The sequence below is a fragment of the Leptosomus discolor genome, chromosome 5 (assembly GCF_034619465.1).
Source record: "Leptosomus discolor isolate bLepDis1 chromosome 5, bLepDis1.hap2, whole genome shotgun sequence".
Lineage (NCBI taxonomy): Eukaryota > Metazoa > Chordata > Aves > Leptosomiformes > Leptosomidae > Leptosomus > Leptosomus discolor.
In genome coordinates, this window is record NC_141395.1 from 13,628,707 (window position 1) to 13,649,723 (window position 21,017).

At 47.2% G+C, this 21,017-nt stretch overlaps 1 protein-coding gene across 1 annotated transcript in view; it reads left to right on the forward strand.

The window, feature by feature from the left end:
* Positions 1 to 18,206: 18,206 nt before the first annotated feature.
* TFCP2L1 (transcription factor CP2 like 1) overlaps positions 18,207 to 21,017 on the forward strand; it is a 33,525-nt gene continuing 30,714 nt past the window's right edge. Inside the window, exon 1 of the mRNA XM_086465317.1 lies at positions 18,207 to 18,268. Coding sequence (XP_086321443.1) covers positions 18,207 to 18,268 — 62 coding nt within the window. The remainder of the gene's footprint in view (positions 18,269 to 21,017) is intronic.

The window sequence follows — 21,017 nt, forward strand, 5'->3', positions numbered from 1 at the left end:
TTTTGGCTCGCTCTGGCTGCTGTGCAGCAGGACACTGGGATATTCTCTTCCTTGTCCCAGTGACCCACCTTCTTTACACCTATAGTCCCATTTTCCTCCCCATCATCCTTGCTGAAGAATAGCCCCTGTAAGGTCCAGAATGCTTGGAACTGCCTCCTGCCCCCTCTGCGAGTGCCTTGGTGTGGGGTCTCTTCTGCTTCCCCTGTGCCGAAATGCTCCCTCATGGCCCAGGCTGGGGCTGGTTCAGCATCTCTGGGCAGGTTGGTGCTCAGGGCCGAAAGGGTTAAATGGATGGCCCTGTCACAGGGGCAGTTTTGACTGCTGGTCTATAAATAGGAGCTGGCTTTCTAATCTGCTTGTGACTTGTTTCCACTCCCTGCCAGTTTTTTCCTGCTTTTTCTTGCAAGGAGGTACCTGCAGCTGCGCTGGTCTGCAGCCCTGCGGATGCCACTGGGAGAGGGAGGCAAGTGGCCGAGTCCTGCCTTGCACCTGTCAGTCCTCCTCTAACCTATCCTGATTAAAAAACAAAAAAAAAAAAAGGGAAAAAAAAGATGAGAGAAACAAAGCCCTCCCTTGGCAGGCGCTCCACGACCCTGGTTTGTGCTGCGAGCCCAGTTTTACTCCCTGCCTTGCCCTTCCAGAGACACGTTGGAGCCATCCCCTGTTTTGGGACAGGTGAATACCCGTGCAAGCTCTGTGAGCTGATGTTGAAGACCCAGCTCTGCTCCCTGCATACAAACTCCCCACCCAGTGGCTGGAGAGGGAGCAGGGAACAGGGGCTGGGAGCATTTTTGGGCTCCTGGCAAGTCTCTCATCTGCTGGTTCCCCCCATGCCTGCATCCCCTGCCCTATCTCCTCCATCTCTCCAACAGCGCTACTAACTCCATCCCCGCCGAGTGACAGTCTGGCTGTAAATCCTTGTGAAGGGCATGAGGACCTGCTGGAAGAAGGCACTAGGGGGTTGCAGAGAAGGGCTGCAAAGAAAGGCAGGCTTCATGCTGGGACGGAGAAGATGTGGGCAGGTTGGAGGGTGGCCAGAGATCAGCGAGGACGTGATGACTCCTAGCAAGCTCGACCTGGTTTGCATAACAGGCGACAGAAGGAGCCCCGGCAGACATGAGAGCAGTCCTCAAATATGCGAGAGGCGAATGCAGAAGGGGAAGATGATCTCTTCTTTGCAGATGGGGCAAGAAGTCTTGGGCTTAGCAAGAAAAATTTAGATGAGGAAAACTTGTTAGTAGGCAGAGTAATAAAGCTGACTTGTTTCCACTCCTGATTTTGGCAAACTGATGATTTGATCAAGCATGCAAAGGGGAAAGTGAGTCTTAAAGAGTCAATGAGCTAGCGGACAAATCATTCTGTTGTCTCAACTTGATACATGTTGGTCCACTTAACCTGAAAACTCAGCTTGGATGAGGTCTTCTGTTGATGGACAAGGAACAGACTGGAGGGAAATTGGCCAAAAAGTGGGGTGGTTCATTGCATGGCTCCTTCTGAGCGTGGTGTCCATGCAGCTGGGTCAGGTGCATGTCCCAGGGGCTGTTCCCCACATACCTGCCTCGAGCTTCGCTGCTGTTGACAGACACTTTCCAAGGCTGCTGACTCACCGAAATGGAAATATTCTACTGAAAAACATTGAGTTTGATAAAATTGTTAGTGGGATCCTGCTGGCTTCCCTGACAGCTTGGCTCCACGCCCTGCATTTGGAGTAGCTGCTGAGAGCGAGGCTGGTCTTCACAGCTGAAGGAGTGTGATACTTGGGGCTTCCAGGGCAATGGCTCTGCTGAGGCGCTGGATGGGCTGCAGAGAGCCAGGGCACCCTGGTGGCATCTGCAGCCCCACATCCCACAGCACCTTGCCTTGCAGCTGCCCCTAGGGCTTCTTGTGCCATTGGCTTCCAGGGAACACGTCTTGTTTCAGATACTGAACTAATCTCTTTTCCTCAAAATCTTGACTTTGTATTTATTTATTTTTAGGAGTGAAAATTCAGCCTCCTGGCCAGCTTCAGCTCTGCCTTGAAGGACTGGCCTGAGTGAAGGGTGCTGTTCTGGAAACAGTTAAATAGGGTACCTCCAGCTGCACCCCAGCTCCTCTTGCTCTGGGAGGACAGGGAATGCCTAGCCAGAGTGACAGCAGCAGAAATTTAGTCCCTGACTTGCAACAGGCCAGCTCTTCTGACCAACAAAAAGAAATAAAAGGGGTAGTTATTTGCTTTGTAGAGCTAACCCAGGTAAGCAGAAGAAAGTCTTGGTTGCTTTTGCATCCCATTGACTCTGGAGAAGCAGCACCAGCCCAGTGCCGCTTGGCTCGCAGCAGGCTCAGCCTGGCTGTGCTCATCTGAGCCCCTGTGGGTGCCCCAGACCTGGGGCTGAAGGTTTGGCCACCTTCTTCCTTGCTCAGCTGTGCCCTCTCAGCACTGTCATGGGTGCTCCTGCGACCATAAAGGGCTCTTGGTGCTTCCCCATATGTTCCTGGTCAGCATTTGCTCAGCCCCAGTGAAAAAAATCTAATTAGGGATCTACTTCCCCAGTGCCGCCTCCAACATTCCTGTGAAAACCTCAAACCAGGCACCTGGGCTCTTCTGCACGGCACAGTGCCTGGTGCTCTCCAACCACCTGGGCCAGGCGTCTTTTTGCAGCACAGGGGACCCACATACTCACTTTCTTCGTCTGCGCGCGCCTGAGCTGTTGCACCTTCAGCTCCCTGGTGCAGAGCAGCTCCTTCACGAGGCGACAGCAACGCAGCCCCTGAAGGCCCCAGCCCCCCAAGCACTTGCCCTTTGCACCCCAAACCTCTTCTTAATGCAGCAATTCCTTGTTTCTCTGGGGCTGTTTTATTTGTGTTAACAAGTGAAAAAATATTCTCATTTATTGTTGAATATGAACAATATGGAGCGACCCCTCCTTAAAATGCTGCCTGTGAATGATGGGCTGCCCTGCTCGGAGGACGTGGACTTCTCAATGTATAATCGTAAGGATACCTGGTTCTCTCCTTCATGCATGGTTTAGCCTCAAACTGCCTATTGCCGTTGAAATATAAACTGCAAAAGCCATGTCCGTGCTTCCTTTGCGTGGCCAGCTGATTTCCCGTGGCCAGCGAGCATCCACCTGCCTCTGCAGGCTTGGAGGGAAGCCCTACCCACGGTCAGGACAGCAGGAGCTGTGGTGAAGGGTTGTCTGAGGTTTCAGACTGTCCTTGCCTGGAACACTGCACCATGAAGCAAGCTGTTCAGTCACAGCTGGACCCAGGGCAATGCCCAGCTCCACCACTGCTGAGATTTCAGCATTCTCCAGAACCCCTTCTGACATTTTCAGCTCCTACTGCAATGGGTTCCCCTTCACTCTGGGAGCACTGGTCCACTCAGGTGGGTACTGATGCTGCTGCTGCAACAAGTTCAGGCTGTCAGCCTCTGCTCCCAGCTTTAGCTGCAGAGAAGATCATCTCCTCTCAAGATTTTGGTAGATGCTTCTGCCAGTCTGTGCTGACATGTGTCTTTGGCCATCACCATGCACCCTGGGTGCACATCGGTTTCACAGTTAGGGATGTTGGCAAGACTTCTTCTGTTGTTCGTCTGTTCCCACCACTTGTTGCAGCTCTCTTGTTTATACATGGCTGCAGATGGTCCTCACTAAAAGACCATGGTGGGATCTGCCTCTGGAAGTTGAATGCAGCTTGAGAAGTCCCTGGAGGTTTTCCTTTCCACTGAGCTTCATCATGTTGGTGAGCCAAAGCTGCGTCAGCCAGGGGCTCAGAGCCAGGAGGTGGTATCCTTCGCCTCCTGCTGCTGAGAGGAGTCTAGGTCCTTCTCCTGGCTAATCCTGGGTGGTCAACAATAGGTGACGGATCCAGGATTTCCTTTGGGACAAACCCACGCTAGCAAGAGGTGGGGACAGGACAGCCCTTTTCCTTCTGAGTCACTGGCTGAAATCCAGCCCATGCCAGGGATGAGACAACACTCAGAGCAAGTGGGAGCACTGGAAAGGGAACCAGGGGAGAGTGCTTAACTCTCCGGGCAGTCCTCTGAGAGTGGTCAGGGTCACTGCGGTGAAGGGATGGAAACTACACAGCAGCAGGTTTAGAAAAAGCAAAATCCCTGTGAGTCGCTTGGCTCTTGCCATGCAGCATGGGAGCCAGATTCCCCTCTCGCTTGCTCTGGGATGTTGCTGCAGATCAGAGCACTCCCTTGAAAGTGGCACTGCTGGGATGTGGGGATGTCCCCTCAGTGGCATTTTACCCTGCAATCGCTGCTGGCATGTGGCTTCTCACTCCATTTCCTTTGGCATTTGGCAATCTCTGTGTTTTGGGTGAGCGCTAAACATTAACTTCCATTTGTACTTAATAACTTGGCGATGTGTTCAGAGCCGAGAGCACAGGGAGGGGATGCACTCAACCCCCTTCCCCTAGCCCTGTCAAAGGTTTAGGGATGCTAAAACAAGAGAGTTTCACTGAGTGTACACCAGCCTTCACTGAGCACATACCCGTGCTTGGCTGAAGGCATATCCTGGTATCCACCAAGTGTTGTTTTCATCCACCAAAAATCTTTGATTTCCTTGATTAACATAACTAGAGGGACCTTGCTGATTTGAAAGCAGAGCAAAAAAACCTTCTCAGCAGAAATTAAAGCCCTGGAGGGGACCGGTATGTACAGGAATGGCATTAACAACTAATCCCCACTAATCCAAGATGACATCCTTATCACATGAGGGCATAAAATGTAATTAGACTTATATAGTGCTATCTCCAGAGCACTAAGCAAATATTAACTAATCCATCTTCCCAGCGGTCCTGTGGGGACAGCCCAGTAACCCTGACTGTGCAGGTGGGGAAACTGAGGCACGGGATGGCGCGCTGAAAGGGTCTCTTTCTGGGGAAGGCCATGCAAACCTTGCATTCAAAATAACAAAATCACCAAAGCATTTATGACCACTGAGAGGTCTTTTGGGGGCACATCTTCCTTTAAGGCCACTGTTATCAAGGGGATGGCAAGTCACTGCTGTTTCCTCGCACTTCCAGGATCCCTTTAGAGATATTACATATCTGCAGGGACACAAAACACGTGTTCAGACATGAGCTTCCTCTATTGTTTAAACACATTTGAACGATATCCAACCAACCGTTCAGCTCTGTTTGTATTAGGGTTTGTTTTCTAACCTTGCTTGTGACCCAGATTCACCCTGTCTCATGAATGCTGCAGAAGGCACCTTTGATGGGGGAGCTTTGCTGTCCTCCCCTCGTCTCTCCAAGATTAATTGGCCCCGAGATGGGTAGTGCAACTGATGGTCCCTGCCTTCGTGGAGTGATGCCACTGCCCCTGGGACTAAATCCAGCATGCTTTAAGGCCTGAACTGAAGTCTCCATTGTTCCTCAGTGCTGAAGGTACCTGGAGATGGGCAGGGAGCTCTGCTTCAGACACTGCCTGCACGATGCCTTTCACCATGCTGTGGTGTTTTTTTATTTAACAAAACATAGAGCCTGATCCACTTTGAGCAGTAGGACCATTTGCAGCAGCGGGGGACACCGTCCCCTTATCAACGTTGGTGAGCATTGGGTGCCCTTGACCAAGAGCTGGTTTTAATGGAGGAAGACACGACAGCCACCGAATTTCTCAAGGCCTTGGGATAAGATTATATTTCTTGGGCTGGCAATGCCCTCTGCTTTAAAAAACAGTCGGATGTGTCTGAGTGTGAAGTATAAATACGTGGGCTCTATCAGTCTCTAAAATCCAGAACACCCACCAAAAGGCTACTGGCATTTGAGGGACAGAAAGTTTAATGGGCTCCTCTTTGGTGGGGACATGGTGGTGTCACTCCCTTGACTGGAGAACATTACCCTTGAAGATCTGTCACAACATACATTTATCAGAGGGCCTGGGAAGAGCTGCGCGGTGCAGGGTGAGAAGGGAGAGTCATGGTGTCCCCTGAGCGCTCCCCGGCTCCAGGTCACCTCTCCCTGCTGTGAGATGCTCCTGCACCCTGCAGGAACCAGTCAGTGAACATTTTGTTTTATTTTCTCCTGGGACTTTGGGAGTGAATGAAACGAAGCAGTGAAGGTTAGGTTTGGTTTGCTTTATTAATAGAATTCCAGATTTTCTGGAACAGAAAAGGAGATGCCATCTGCAGAAAAAATTACCAAACTTTTCCGGGCACAAGGAGGGAAGGAATGCCATCAAGGCAGATAGATGTCAAAGTGTTTCATGGAAAGCTGTTTTGTCACTGGTCTCTTTGGAGTTGAGACTATGTTATATCCTCAGTGGTAGTCATACCTCACTGGGCTGAAGGCAGGATCCATCCCCAGCCCTCCTTCAGCTTCTTCCCTCCCTGCTCCCCTCACTGTGCTGGCACCACCAATTGCATGGCCACACTGGGACTCAGATCCAGGGGCTGGTCCAGTTGAGAAGCAAACTGAAGACCAGAAGAAGCTGTTTTTTTCTCATGGAAAAAGAACAGTTCCCAGGGGGGGCTGCTCTCCTCCCAGTGCTGCTGGTGCAGGCAAGGGGAGAGGCACAGCATGTCCTGTGGTGGGAGGATGGAGGTGCTGCAGGGGGAGGCAGTGTTGCTACCTGGGCAGGACTATATCACCTCAGAACCTGCTGTGGGACACCTCAGTTGCTGAGAAGTCAGTGCCACAGCAGAGCTGCTGCTAACTCTGTGTCTAGGACGGGCACTAAAACCCTGTGCCTTCCAATTGTGGCGCAGTAAAAACCCACAAATGCCCAAATATTAGCACACTGCAGAGTAGGGAGCAATTTTTCCCCTTTTAGGCAGCTTACCTGACACCACTTTTCTAGCTTTATAATGCTGCCAGTGAACTGCTGTAACATGTGTGACTTGGCCAACTCGTCCTCTAAAAGCCATTGAAAATGTTCCCTTTCCTTGCCTGAGGGGCCCTGGCTCCAGAGTCGCTGGGTTTCCTCCCTCTGCTTCTGGAGCTCAGGCTGCCTAGATTAAATCTTGTATTGAAAAATTCCATAACAGCTTCCAACCTCAATGAATAGCATAGTCAAGGCCACTGGAAGGCTTTTGCTTTATCTAGTTCAATGGTTTTCAACCTTTTTTTTTTTGATTTCCAGTAGAGATAGGAATCCCTCAAAAGTCAGATCTATAACCAGCTGGCCAGCTCGGTGCAATCACTTTCCACAGACCACTTGGGAGCAACCTGGGCACTTGCTGGGTCTCTGGCTGAAGTTTGCTTTAGTTTGACCTCCCATCTAGGAGACATAGGATTGCATCTGCACTTGCTGGCACCTAACTCATCGTAGGTGAGTAACACCTCTGGACGCATTTATCCATGCAAATCTAGGCTGAGCTGGAGCTGGCAGCAATACACACTCAGGAGGGATCAGGCAGACTTCGTGAACTGCAGAAAAGGACAACCTACACCCAGGCTGAAACAAAGCCTCAGACCATCAAAGGGGTGACAGCAGGAGGATAAAGGTTGGGCTTGGAGCCTCGAAGCACTCAGGGAGAAAGAGCAGTCAGCCAGCCCTGATGACCGACAGAGGTGAGGTGGAACGGCGAGACAAAATAAGTCAGTTGCTGTCAGCTCCAGGGTTCAACAGCACATTGCGACACAGCAAGCCATCCCCAGCCATGGACAGAGCCAGGGTGAGGCCTGCAGAGCTATGTCCCTCGCAATCTGTGTCACTGCGAGGGATCCTGAGCAGACCCTGGACACTCACGTCTTGGTGCCTGGATGATGGATAGACACTTTTTTTCTGGTTGTGAGTATGTGGATACAAGGGTGAGATGTGAGTGAAAGTGAGTTTGCTTTCAAAATAAAATCCCCTTCCCCTCCTCCAGAGTCTCATCTTGAGACTTGCTCTGTCATCATTAACCAACAGGCGAGTATTTCCTATGATCTCCTCAGCAGATGGCCCACTGTGAGTGAGGCTGGTGCTCTCTGTCCCTACCCATGTCCTGTGCCCCTGCTTGGCTGTATTAAAACATCTTTTTTTTTTCTTCTTCTTCTTCTTTCTCCCCCTACTGCCTCTGAGCTGGGACATTTGGCACCGCTCGTGTCTTCCTCAGTACGGGTCACTCAGGCAATCTTTGTATCTTCTGTATAGTTAATCAGATTTTAGATTTTTCTAAGTGCTACCAGAGAGAGCTGTGGTGGTAAAATTATTAATAGTTAAGATTGAGAGGGCTGGCTAAGAAGTTACCTTTACTAAAAGCACATTTCTTTCAACAAAAAGGTGACAGTCTGTGATTATTCCAAACTCCCCGCTGCTGAGCTGGGATAACACCCAGTGCACCACTCTGAAGGCCTCCAAGAGCCACCTCCCCATATCCTCATGTTATTTACTGTTTGACACTTTAGATCTGGGCAGTTAGCAAGCTATTTAAGGAGTCCATCCCTCTCCTTCTGTACATACTATTACAGTATGGGTTTTCCTCTGAAATTCCCCATGGATTCCATGTCATGCTGAACACTGGCAGCATCGCAGTTTATACTTGGATTTGCTGGATTAAAATCATCTAATTTTGCTCACTGGTAAAGTTGGAAAAGTCCAGACGAGAAACCTGCAGGCAGAAGAACTCAAGAATAATTTATTTTGTGTATCTGAAGAAAAAAAAGGCACAGGAGGTGTGTATAATGACAAAATCAAAATGTGAGGCTCTCCAACTAAATGGAGACTATTGAAAAGCAGCTATGAAGATGATATATAAAACTGACTGCTTGACACTACCAAGTAGATTATGTCATTTTGGTTTATTCTATTTATTCATAATAAAAATAACAGTGTTGTCTCACATAATACTCTTGGTGATTGCTACTGCTTGCACCGGGTGTTATAAGCTGGACACTGCTTGACGGGGTCACGTTCCCATTCAGTGTTACTGCCTCACTTCCGTTCATCTTCCAAAAAGTCCCTTCCCAAGAGATATTTATGAACTACGATCAAGTTTCTTAACCTTGTTTTGATAAATGAAAGCAGATGTTTGGCAGGATCCATCTGATTCATCTCCAGTGTTTGTAGAAAGTGGGATCTCACTGGCACAGAGAGTCTAGGACACTGTGCGTCCTATCCTAAACAGATGTTTACATTAGGTCAATAAGAAAGGCAGACCTACACCTTGGAAGCACCTAAAACTACAACAACAGTATTTTCCTATTTCACACTAGTATGTGTATTTTTCACATCTTTAACCCATCCACAATAACCTGTCTTCAATACTGCAAATTTCTTTTACATTGGGTGACTTGAACCTATAGCACATAACCCTTGATTTAACTGTTCTGTGGTAATACAGTTGTTTAGCTGATGCCTTATAAACAGACATGTCAGGAGCAGCTTATTCTGTTCCCTGGTCCAGGGCAGCCTGGAACAAGTCCGTGTTGTATTTCAGTGTTAGAGGAACCCGTGTCCTGGGATGAACCAGCAAAGTTGTTTCATGGACAGAGTAATAGTCCTTTTATATGAACATATGTAGAGATCAGGTAGTAATTTTGTGTTGTCCTGGCTCTAAAGACGGGAGTAAAGAGGGTTTTAAAGAAGATGGTTTGTGTGTTAGACGTTTTAATCTCAGTTAATTGATTGGCAATTTATCTGAGGTGGTTAATAGGTTTGGAGAAGTTGATGGGATGTCTTGCTCAGGATATAATTATTTCTGTCTTTCTTTCCTTGAGCTGAAACTAAATGTTGGTTAATTGGAACTGATTGATTAAAGTAGAACAAAGGAAAATGCCCTCTGAAAGTCTGAGTCTTGTCTTTACTGTGAAATATGGGAGTGCTTCTAGCCTGAGATACAGTTCTACTGAAGACAATGGTTTCTGCTCAGTATGGTGAGCTTTGACTATATCCTCAGTGTCTGCTGTCTCTTGGTCCAGCAGCTGTTCTGCAATCAGACCTAAAGGAGACAAGAAATAGGTAGGTTTTGCCGTGATAAAGCTAGTGGTATGAACAGTGTGCATGTGAACTGCCTCTGACCTTGCCTAACTACATCATGGGAAAAGTTAAAGCAATGGTCCCCAGGAGGGTTTTGCAGTAAGGTTAGTTATTTCACTATGAAAACAAACTGACAAGCCTTGGTTTGGGAGTGAGGACATAGCAGTTCTGCGCTTTGGTCACTTGGATCCTCTTATCCGAAGATATTAATTATGGTTCGTGCCCTCAGACTGCCATCCCATCCCACTCCGGGAAGTCTTTGTGAACACCGCAGGGAAACCTTAGTGGTCAGGTGGTTTGTGTGCTAAAGAAATTTGAAATCAGTGCTGATTTGTCTTAAAAAATTTTGAAAAACCAGTGTCTTAAACCCCTGCAAATGCAACTGCCCTGGGTGGGACTGAGCTGAAAATGTCAAGCTTCTGTTGATCTCACTAAGGTTATTGTAAAGACAAGTCAATGTACCCCACTGCTGCTGTGGAGACATAAAGGGTCTGATCTTTCTTCCACCTGCATGGATTTTACATTTGTATAACTCCACTAATCTTTGTCAAACAATTCTTCAGTTTACGCCTGTATGCATAAGAAGAAAACAAAGTTGCAGACTTCAGTGTCTTCAAGGTGGGGCATGCGACACTGAAGCCTGCAACTCTCCCTGGTCTCAGGATATGGCTGTGAAGGAGAACCAGACTATATAGACTGGGATTCATGACGCCAGGATTTATTCACAGATCTATCACTGTCTCAGTGGTGGGAAGTCAGTTTGCCCTTTAGTTTCCTCACCTGTAAGTGAAGACTACTTGCTTGTTACCTAATGGTGACAGGGTATTCGCAGGTGTGGTGTGCATCCACACTGCGTGACGTCATACGAAGTTAATACAAGTGCATTAACTTGCCCCACAGAACTTGCAGACAGGAGAGGTCACACCTTGTACAAACATGAAATCTCATATATTGGGGGCAGAAAGGAATATTGAGGAAATAAATGTACTTGTAACTAGTCGGTAGAAATGAGTCTCTACTCACCTCACCTTGCCTTACCTTACCTTGCAGGGGAGTTGGGAGGCTTCATTATTACAATTGCTGTACAAACACAATTGAAAAGAATCTTAAATTTGGTTTGTAAAAATTAAGGGAATAACATGGTATTAGAATAATTGTACAAATTACTGTCATTGCAAAATTGCTTTATATATGGATATTCCATTTGGGAATAATTACGGTATTAGTGTAGCTAATACAAGAAAACCACACTCCCTTTTCCAGTTTATCTTCTTCTTGGCTATGAATTTGTTGTGTGAATCATCTAATTAGACTGTTTCTATATGAAAAACCTCATTTGATGGAAGAGTGCTTTGAAGCAAAGACCAAATATTATAATAATAAACCTCATTGTTTTCTCATATTTTGAGTTTTTACAAGTCATAGTATTTGTGAAGGGCTAGTGGTCTTGTGAGCTGTAAATTGTGATTCTGCTAAGGTACAAAAAGTCCCCGAGGGACTATTGAAAGGCATTTTGAGTACATGAAAGGTCTTAAAATGTCTTCCTTTCAAGGAATTTAAACTGCCTCTAAAGTGTTTAAGGGGAGATGAAAGGCTCTGTAATGTACTTCATGCTTCGTGCTTCCCTACAACAGATAAATGCCCTGGGGTGGAGCATTTCAGATCTTTCTACATCCTCAACTGTGTCTAATTACTATCCTGGAATCAGCTCACATTTGAGGAGTTTACATTGGAGAGGGTGCATCTGCTTGTCACTGTTGCTTTGCCAGCTCTAAATTACAACAATGCCTTTCCTCCAGAGTTAAAAATAACTACTTTTCAGATGGTTTTTGCTTAGAGGTCTCAACGGGGCAGGAGAGCACATGCAATAGAGCAGCATGTAGACCTTTTACCATAAGTCTCTTCAGCAGCTAGGAAGCTGCGGACATCCCACCTGTGCCTGGGCATTACCGGTGTGGTGAGACCTGGACATAGTCTTGAGCAGGAATGGGACTGTAGGCCACAGTAAAACCTGTGTCAGGATTTTAGTAACCCTTGCAGCTGGATTTCATAGACTTGCTGAAATGTTGGCGGGAAGGGACCTCTGGGTGTCTCTAATTTAACCTCCACCCCAAAATAGGGCTGAAGTCTACACTGGATTGAGTCAACCATGGCTCTGTCTGCTTGATTCTTGAATACCTCCAAGGATGGAGGTGCCACAGACTGTCTGGTAACCTGTTCTAGTGTTCCAGTCCTTTGGTGAAGAAGTTTTTCCTAGCATTCGATCTAAGCCCCAAGTCACAGCTTGTGGCCATTGCCTCAGTCATGCTGCTACTGAGAAGGGTTTGGCTCCATCATCTTTTTAACTGCCTTTGCATAGCTTGTGGGCTGATATTACATCCAGTCTTACCTTCATTATCATCAGAATTAGCAAGCCTGATGCCCTCAAGCTCTTCTCACAGGAGAAGTGCTCTAGGCCCTGATGCTTTAGCAGCTCACCTGCTGGATCCTGTCCAGCTTGTCCACCTCCCTCTTGAACAGGAGGCTCAAACAGGTGCAGTCTCACCAGCACCAAGCAGAAGGGATGATAACTTGATCTCTTTCATTACGTACGAGGAGTGGTTTGCCTCATTTATGGTGAGAGGGAACTGTTGTCTCCTGTTTAAGCTGGCTTTCAAGATAACCCACGGGTCCTTCTCAGTAGGGCTGCTCTTCAACCAGTTGGTTCCTAGCCTGGACTGGTGCTTGGGGTTTTTCCAGCTCAGTGCAGTGCTTCACAAGTCTCTGCTCAACTTCATGCTGTTGTTGGCCTCAAGTTTCCCAAGGTCTTTCTGGATTGAAGCACAGGTTCTCAACATGCCAACCACACCACCTAATTTGGTGTTGTCTGTGAATCTGCAGAAGGTGCCTTCTGCCTCTTGTTCAGGCTTTTCAGACTCCCTTTCCATGAGGAGAGAGGACACGTGGGATCTATGGACTAGACATCTTCTGGCACCTCTTCTGCTCTTTCACACACCTGCCTCTCCGACAAAGCTGGTTTAAGCAGTCCGTGCTGCAGCCTGGCCCCCGGCTGCTCCAACCCTCCCTTTCCTCTCCCCAGTTGCACTGACACTGTGTTGGGGCAGGGTGGCAAACCAGACTGGTGGGCGGGTGTGGGATACACACAGCCATCACAGATATTTTTGTCCCCACTAAGCAAAGTTTCCTCAGACAGTGGAGCTGTGAGCAGAGCTGGTCTGTTTTTAGCCGTGGGTGACGATGCCTCACCTCCGGCCACTGCTCCCCACAAAGCCCCGGGCGGTGACAGTCCCCCTTGCTCTGCCAGCCTGGTGTGTGCAAGGGCACGATGTATTTATGCCTCCCCAGCCAGGAAAGCCAAGGCTGCTAGGAGCAGGCAGCACGCGTGGTGACCCCACAGTTACAGAGGGACAGTAACGAAGCCCTGAGACGCGTACCGGGCACAGCTGTTTGGAGTCAGTGTCTGCTGCTGGCCAAAAAGTACGTGCTTTTTTGTTTGTTGCTTTTTTTTTTTTTTTTTTTTTTTTTTAAGTCATGTGCTGCTTTCCGACTAGCGGTGTTGGCTCTGGAGGCCTCTCTTGCAGCAATGTAAACACAGCTACTGTGTGTGCTCATTGGAGAGAGTGCCGGTCCCTGTAATTGCAGCCTGTAGGTCACAATGAGACAGCCAATGCCAATAGACTTATAACAAGCATTTAAAAAGCGCTGGTTTTGTTATCCAATCATCGATCATCCTCATTGTGTAAATATTTTTTGTTTCCACAACAAGACGACTTTAAAAGAAATGTTCACCAGGAAGAAAAAAATTTTGATTCTGCTGATAAAATCAGGACAGTCAAAATGATTAATATGACATTGGGGAAAGCTTGCAAATGAGGCTTAATTTCTGTGGCAGAAAGACCTCGTGGATTCATCAGTGCTTGGTTGTGCCTGGAAATTTAGTGGCAGCTGGAAATTTGATGGTGACCTCTGATAAGTGAGAAAATGGTGAGAGTTTTAATGAATTACTTGAATAAGAAAATAAATAAGCCAGTCTGTGTGGTATTCTTTCTGATATTTGTTTTGCTATTAAGTTCAGTTAATGCAGTTCTCATTGTGTCATGAAGATTGTGTTGACAGCACATCACAACATATGAGCATTGCTGGCAGTTTGGCTGTCAGGGAGGGGATACAGCGCCTTAGACACACAAGGTAGAAGAGGGAGGTGGCTGTAATAGGAAGGCATTTGGAAGCCTTTGGCGAGGCAACGTCAGAGATCATAAAGATAGAAAGGGTCCTGGTGAGCATCTTTGTTTTCCTCTGTCGAACTGGCCACGGGACCTAAATGAATTCCTTTCTGTTCAACTTCTTTTTTTTTTTTAGGAGAAAAGTTTAGTCTTGATTTACACCTAGAGAATGGGGATGAGGAAAAGGGGCTTTAACCACAGCCTTTGGGAAAGTTGCACTCATGGTTGATTACTTTCCTTGCTAAATTGTGCAGTCTGTTCTTAGCCTCGGTTTATTAATTTGCGGTGTTTATTCCCTGGCTCTTATATCTTTGCTGTGAGGTTTAGGAGCATTTGTTATGAAATGTTGATTTCCCATGTGAGTATTTATAGACTGTTTGAGTCACCTGTTAATCTTCCTCTGGGTAAAACCAAACTAAGCTCCTTGTTTCTTTCACTGTCAGGCACATTTTCAAGACCTTGTTCATTCCGAGTTTTTTCAGTTCCGTGTCCTCCTTCTCAGTTGTAACACCAAGACTGAACTCATACTCCTGGTGGTAGCCATTGCCCTGAACTGCTGGCCACCAGCTATGCCCTGAGGTGTTGTTCAGCAGAGGGCAATGGGAACCCCTCTAGGCTGTTTTCCATCTGCAAAGTGGACCTGCACAGGATGGATGAGGAGGCCTCAGGGGTCAGTGGGCTACCCGGGAGAGGCTGCACTTGCCACTGGATGCTGTCCCAACCCCTGCCAAAGGCAAATCAATGATTTTCCAACTTTTAGAACAATAAGAGCTGTATAAAAGCTGTTCCTTTCTTCATTCAGAACATTGCAGTTGATGAAAAACTTGGGGTTTCAGTCCTTTCTAGTTTCTGGTGCCTTCAGTGTTTTCCAGGCAGAGCAAATTAACCAGCCACCACTTTTCAGAGCCTACTTAAATACAGTTCCTCCAAGTCAGAGACTGGAAACCTGTAAACTAAATACACGCAGAGGCAACACAAAAGGCACCATGCTGATTTTTTTTCTTAAAGCATATTCAGTGCTTGGGTGACCATCCCAGTAAGTCTTCCCAAGTCTTTGCAGCACATTTCAGATCCCTGTAGTTCATCCAGACAGGCTGTAAACTCTATGGCCCATGCATCAGCCATCTCTGCAGTGTTATAATGCTCCCATGCTCACATCCCTTTAGTCCCTTGGCTAATGGAAACACCTTTTTTTTTTTTTCCAGAGGAGAAAGGGAACAGCATATGTGACTTCAGTGCAAAGTCTACTAGCTTGGCTCCAACTGCTGAGAAGCTGATCTAAACCTCTTGACTCTCCAGCAAAGCAGATGAAGGGCATATGTGTTTTCCACTAAGTGCTTTGCTAAAGGGATTGTAATGACCAGTGAAGCAGCAGAATGAACTTTTGGGGCAATAACAACTTAAACTGAAAGTGCAGACATGAATGCTTGAAGGTTTTGTGTTTGGTTTTTTTTGTGTTTAGTTTTTGTGTGTGTGTGCGCTGTTTGGGTTTTTTGTTTTTGTGGGGTTTTTGTTTCGTATTTTTTTTTAATCAAAAGGACTTGCATACTTAAACATATTGTCCCTTTTTATGACAGGTTGAACTCACTGGCACAGTACTTTTGTGCCCAGTCCACAAGAAAAGATACTTATTTTAAAAATACTTTTTCACACAAAACGATCCCAAAGTCCCTTCATAGCACTACCTCAAGCAGAAAAATCCATCAAACAAAATATTCACTCAACGCCTTTTAATCATATGAGCAAAGTATTTTACTGTGGCCAATTGAACAAGTATCTAAAAAGAGAGATGAAGAGCAATCAGAAGGGAAGAAATTACTTTTATCTGGGAGAGAGTAGGAGAGGAAAGGGAGGTTTGGGTGAGAAAGCCGTGGTGGAGAAGACTTCTTCACCAAGGGACTATGCTAGGGAAAGAGGAAGAGCAGACGCTGGGCAGTCAAGGGAGCCCCAGAGAGGAGCAGAGGAGGACTTGGTCTGTATGATGCAGTGGATTTTGAAAATGAGGAGAGGGTATTTGATGCTGTGATGCAAATGTCTGCACTGGGGGAAGAGCAGGAGTTAGACCAGAAAAGAGCTGAGACGTCTTTCAGGAGAGTTAGACAAAGTACAAAGATGTCTTTCTTTTTCACCAGACTTGGCTAAGAAAGGGATGGGAGGGACAAGATGATTTAGAAGACAGAGCTGCTGGCAGAATCTCTGTAAAATTAATTAGCAGATCTCACCTTATTTTCTATATTCAGCAACAGGCCAGAGAGGAAATTAATGGGATTATTTTAAAGTAATTTTCCCTCTAAAATACTTACTTTCTAGAAAGATAGTAAAGAAAATATTGACATGCCAGACTTGATGGGATCCGTTGTTTTGTACAGTGTGGTCATTTACTCTCACGGTCTTCATATTTCTCCAGTCTGTGCAGCAAACTACTCAGACTGTGGAAGGATATTTACTGTATAGAGAAGTCCTTGGACAACTCAGCAAACTTTGTCTTGTTTCTCTGTCCAAGAGCTATGTATAGATTTTGCTCAATCAAGGTCTGAGCAGCTGCTGCTGCTTGGTTTTTGTGTGAGCAGAGCTAAATATTTTTAAGAGTATAAAAAAGTGACAAGATAACTCCAGCCGTTTTGCTTTGAAAGAGCCAGGTGTTTGTCTAGCTGTATGGCAACAGAGGAAAGAGAAACTACCTTAAAGGCACATTTATTTGTGCTCTTTCTTAGTCTGAAACTAGCAGAGACAAGCAGATATAAATAATGCATCTTAAAAACTTTAAGACTCATAGCACCTCTGTGAAGATACTTAGCTACCCTTCAGGTTACCTTGTTCTTCACATCAGGGTATGAGCTGCCAATGCCTACAGCCATACTGCATCTGACTCTCTCAGGCTCAACGTGATGATGATTATCATCACGTTGCTATGACAATATCGATATTCTATAATCATTACAGGATAATAAAAATTTCATCTGACAGTGAAATGCTGCTATCTTGGCTGTAAAATATGGCAGTGCATAAAGCTACCCTGAGTAAACTGCCTTTTTCTCAGCTGAAATTTGACCAGGAAGCCTGTGGGTAGGAAGCCTTCCACAAGACTCTTTGGAAGATTTGTAATGACTCAGAATAATTAAGGGCCTCTTTCCATTTCTGCTGGTGGATAGACAATGGGACGTGACCAAATGGGGAACCCCCTTTACCCTTCTGTTCCCCATCCCCGAACTGTCACACATGAGAAGGATCAATGGGACAGGAATATGCCCTGAGAGCGGGGGGTTAGGAACATGATCGGTATGGACAGACTTGCAGGTGAGGATCAGGATCTGCAGTTTGAAGTGGTAAAGGAACAGATTTCTCCTTACCGAGTAGGGGAGCTGGGCTGGGAAAGACAGAAGGGTTTTGGATGGGTTAGGGGTGAGTCCCTGGCCCTGCCCTTTTGTTCCTGCGTGTCCTCTGGCAAAGTACTTTGTTTCTCACTCTCCCAGCTGGAAAATACCCCCCTGACATGTGGTTCTCGCTAACGTGAAGCAGAGGCCGGCGTTTAGAGACAGCGCGGAGTTAACACCTTCAGCTGCCCTTCACTTAAAAACCCAATGACTTAGAGGAACCTGAGCAGCGATTTCACACTCAGCCCCACCGATATCGGCCGGAGCCGCCAGGACACCCCCGCGGCTCGGTGTGTTTTAACAACCACGGGCAGTGTGGCGGACCGACGGCACGTCCCAGCAGAACCGGTGCGCGGCTGGGGTCCCCCCCACGCCCCCGCCGCAGGGGCCCAGCCCTGCCCTCCCCACAGCCCCCTCCGCCCCCGCCGCGGGGCCCAGCCCACCTCCCACCTCCCGCCCCTCCGCCCCGGGGCTGCCCCGGGAGGGGGCGGTGGCGGGGCGGGGCGGGCCGGGGGAGGGCTCGGCCGGCTCCGGAGCCCCGGCCGGGCCAACCCGCGGCCGCCGAGGCTGAGCCATAAAAGCGCCGGGAGCCGCCGGCGTCGCGGCTCCAGTTGGCCGCAGCCGTGCCCGGCGCGCCTCGGGGTGGGCAGCCCGGCTGGCCCCCTCCTGCCGCCCGGCCTCCCCCAGGTCCCCGTCCCGCCCGCCACCGCCGCCCCCAAGATGCTGTTTTGGCACACGCAGCCGGAGCACTACAACCAGCACTCGACCGGCAGCTACCTGCGGTGAGTCCCCGCCCGCCCCGGGCAGCGTGAGACCCCCGGGGGGTGCCCGGCGCCCTCGGTGGGGTGGGGGGGGGATGTTTGTCCTCCACCCCCAAAGCCGCCCGGGCGGTACCCGGCGGCAGTACCCGGCAGCTAGCGGAGCCGCCGCGTCGCCCGGGGTTGGGGCTGCTACTTCTTTCCCAAAGATGTGCGCTCTTTTTTTCCTCTTCCCCCCCGCCCTTTAGCGCCTGGTTAGGCAGCTGCTTGCAGTTTTGCTGTTTTGCTTTTGCCGGCTTCCCTCTTCTCAGGGGCTTAGGTAGCGCAATTCGAAGGGGGAAGGTGCGACAGTTGCAAAGCACTGTCAAAAGTCTGTGGAGAACGTCCGCTGGCAAGCCAAATGGGCATCCAGTTTTCTCAGGATGGGATTTCTCGCTCTTCTTTTGGGGACCATGGGTAAAAAGCTCAGAATTTCACTTTCTGAACTTGTCTAAACCAGCTTTTTCCTGCCTCCACACAATTGTGTTTAATTAAGTATGCCTAATTTAAGCACAAGGGCTGCTAAACAATAGTCTGTAACATGTGTAGCACAAACCCGTATTTCCTCCCTCCAGAAGACAACAAAGCAGACAACTTTGGGAGTTTCCTTTCTGCTGGTTGCTTATGAATTATTTGGTTTTTGAATATGTAAAGCTGAGCTCTCAGCTGGTGTCAATTGCTGCTGCTGCTGCTCTGCTGAAGTGTGATTTTGCTGAATTGCAGCAGTGGAGAACCTGGCTGTGGCCCAAGAGCCCTGCTTTCAAAATGTACCCCCAAATAACCAGTGCTGAAAGAACATCGAGAGGTTGTCTGGCAAAGTACTTCAAAGACAGATAATACCCCCTTTTCAAGGAGAAACTAAATCTTAACTATTCCTGCTCCCTATCAGTGTATTTGCAAAGGATTTTTTAACTAAATGATAATTTCTGGCTATCGAATGATACATTACCATGAGATTCTTGCTTTCTGTCGGCTTCTCTTCTTTATGCAGGGTTCTTCACCTACTCCCTCTATCCCAGTAAGTCTGTTTTAACAACATGTATGTGGCAAAAGTCTTGTGTCTCGCTTTGTGCTTGCAAACCTGATTAGTTTAGGACAGTGAGAACAGTAGTAGCAGGGGAGCATCAGCATTGGTACTTGCCTCTGCATTAGAGATCACTTATGGTGCTCAGACTGCTTCATTAACTCCATGGATTTGTAGTATGAGTGCCACAAGATCATTAAGTCTGGGTCAGGCTTGAGCCCGCAATTCAAATTCCTTTTTAATTGGCCAGAAAATGCATTAGATTATTTTTGCTGTCTTGATGCTGCTGCGGGGGATAAAGGATACCTGATCTGGCAGGAAGGCTGCTAGTATGAACATAACCTGTCAATATTTTAGGAACAAACTTCAGCTTTAGTGAGTGTCTGCCACTGACTGTGGAGATTTGCATCTGGGACTAAAAGCCCTAAAACCAGTTTCATGGCAGCAATGGCCTCAGGTGTTTCAGGGTAGGTCAGTTAAATAAAACCCTTGGTTTTTTTGTAGGGACTTCTAATTCTGGCCAATTCACTCTCCATGGGAACGTGTCAAGACACGTATTTCTAGAGGGGCATTTTTCTGCTGAGCTGTGTCTTTCTGAAGGCTCTCCGTACCCACTTGTAGCAACTTTGCAGAGGATGCTGAAATAGTATGATCCTTGTAGTAGCTGTAGAAAAAGGTTTTATCAATTGTACTTTGCAGAGTTCAAAGGCTTTGTGTGTATCAGATGTCCATGTAAATTCTGCCGTACCTCAGTGGTATTTGCAGTTATAGCAAGACAATACTACAGAAAACTCCTCATAAATCTTAATTTTTGTGGAATTCCTGTATGTATTTTACTCTTTGTTCTGTCAGCTGATGGAACTGTCAAATAACTTTCTCTCTTCCCAGGTAAGCAGACTAAGAGTTGGTTAAGACCAAAACTGTAAAATTTTGGCATAAAGGTGAAACTTTGGAGAATTTTAAGGGTTTCCCTCCCACTGTTGCTTTTCCTTTTTTTTTTAGGTTGTAAAAGCCTGCTTTTTACAAAACTTGATTTGCAACTCCTGAGTGAAGAGAGCTGAACAAATGTTGTGATGGCTTATATCCCTATAGCTGAGAAATTCTTTTAAGCCTTGATCTGTTGCTCACATCCTTCGAAGGTCCAAACACTGTTGATAAGGTGAAATGTTTTAGAAGGGCTTGATCCAAAGCCACAGATGCTGTTGGCCGTTAGTTCAAATGCCATAGGAATGAAAATGTGATTCATCAGTGCTTTAATATAATGGAGCTTTCCAGAAACCAAATCATGGACTCCTCCATGTTTACAGTCTTCAATGATCAGACAGCTGTTCCACCAAGTGTAGGGGTGTTAAGAGTGTGGTGTGAAATATGATATTTGAATTTTGACTTCCCCTTGCCTAAATTTCTCAACTGTTTCAGCAGAATAGGTGTACAAATTCCTCACCCTTAACTGTTAAACCTGGACCAGATTTTGTGTGCTGTTTTCTGCAGAACTGCAGAAGCTTTCAGGCTTAAGAGTTTTTGACCTGTTCTCATCTGTAAAGCAACACACATTCCAATAGCATTGTGCAGACAAGTGGGTTGAGAGCAAATGTTGGCATTTGGGGTAAGCGAGATGACTCTGTGGAGCAGTATCAGATTCTGTGTGTGGAGCAATGCTATCTATTTCAGAAATCTACTGCAGGCATTTCTGCCACTTCATTACTGTAG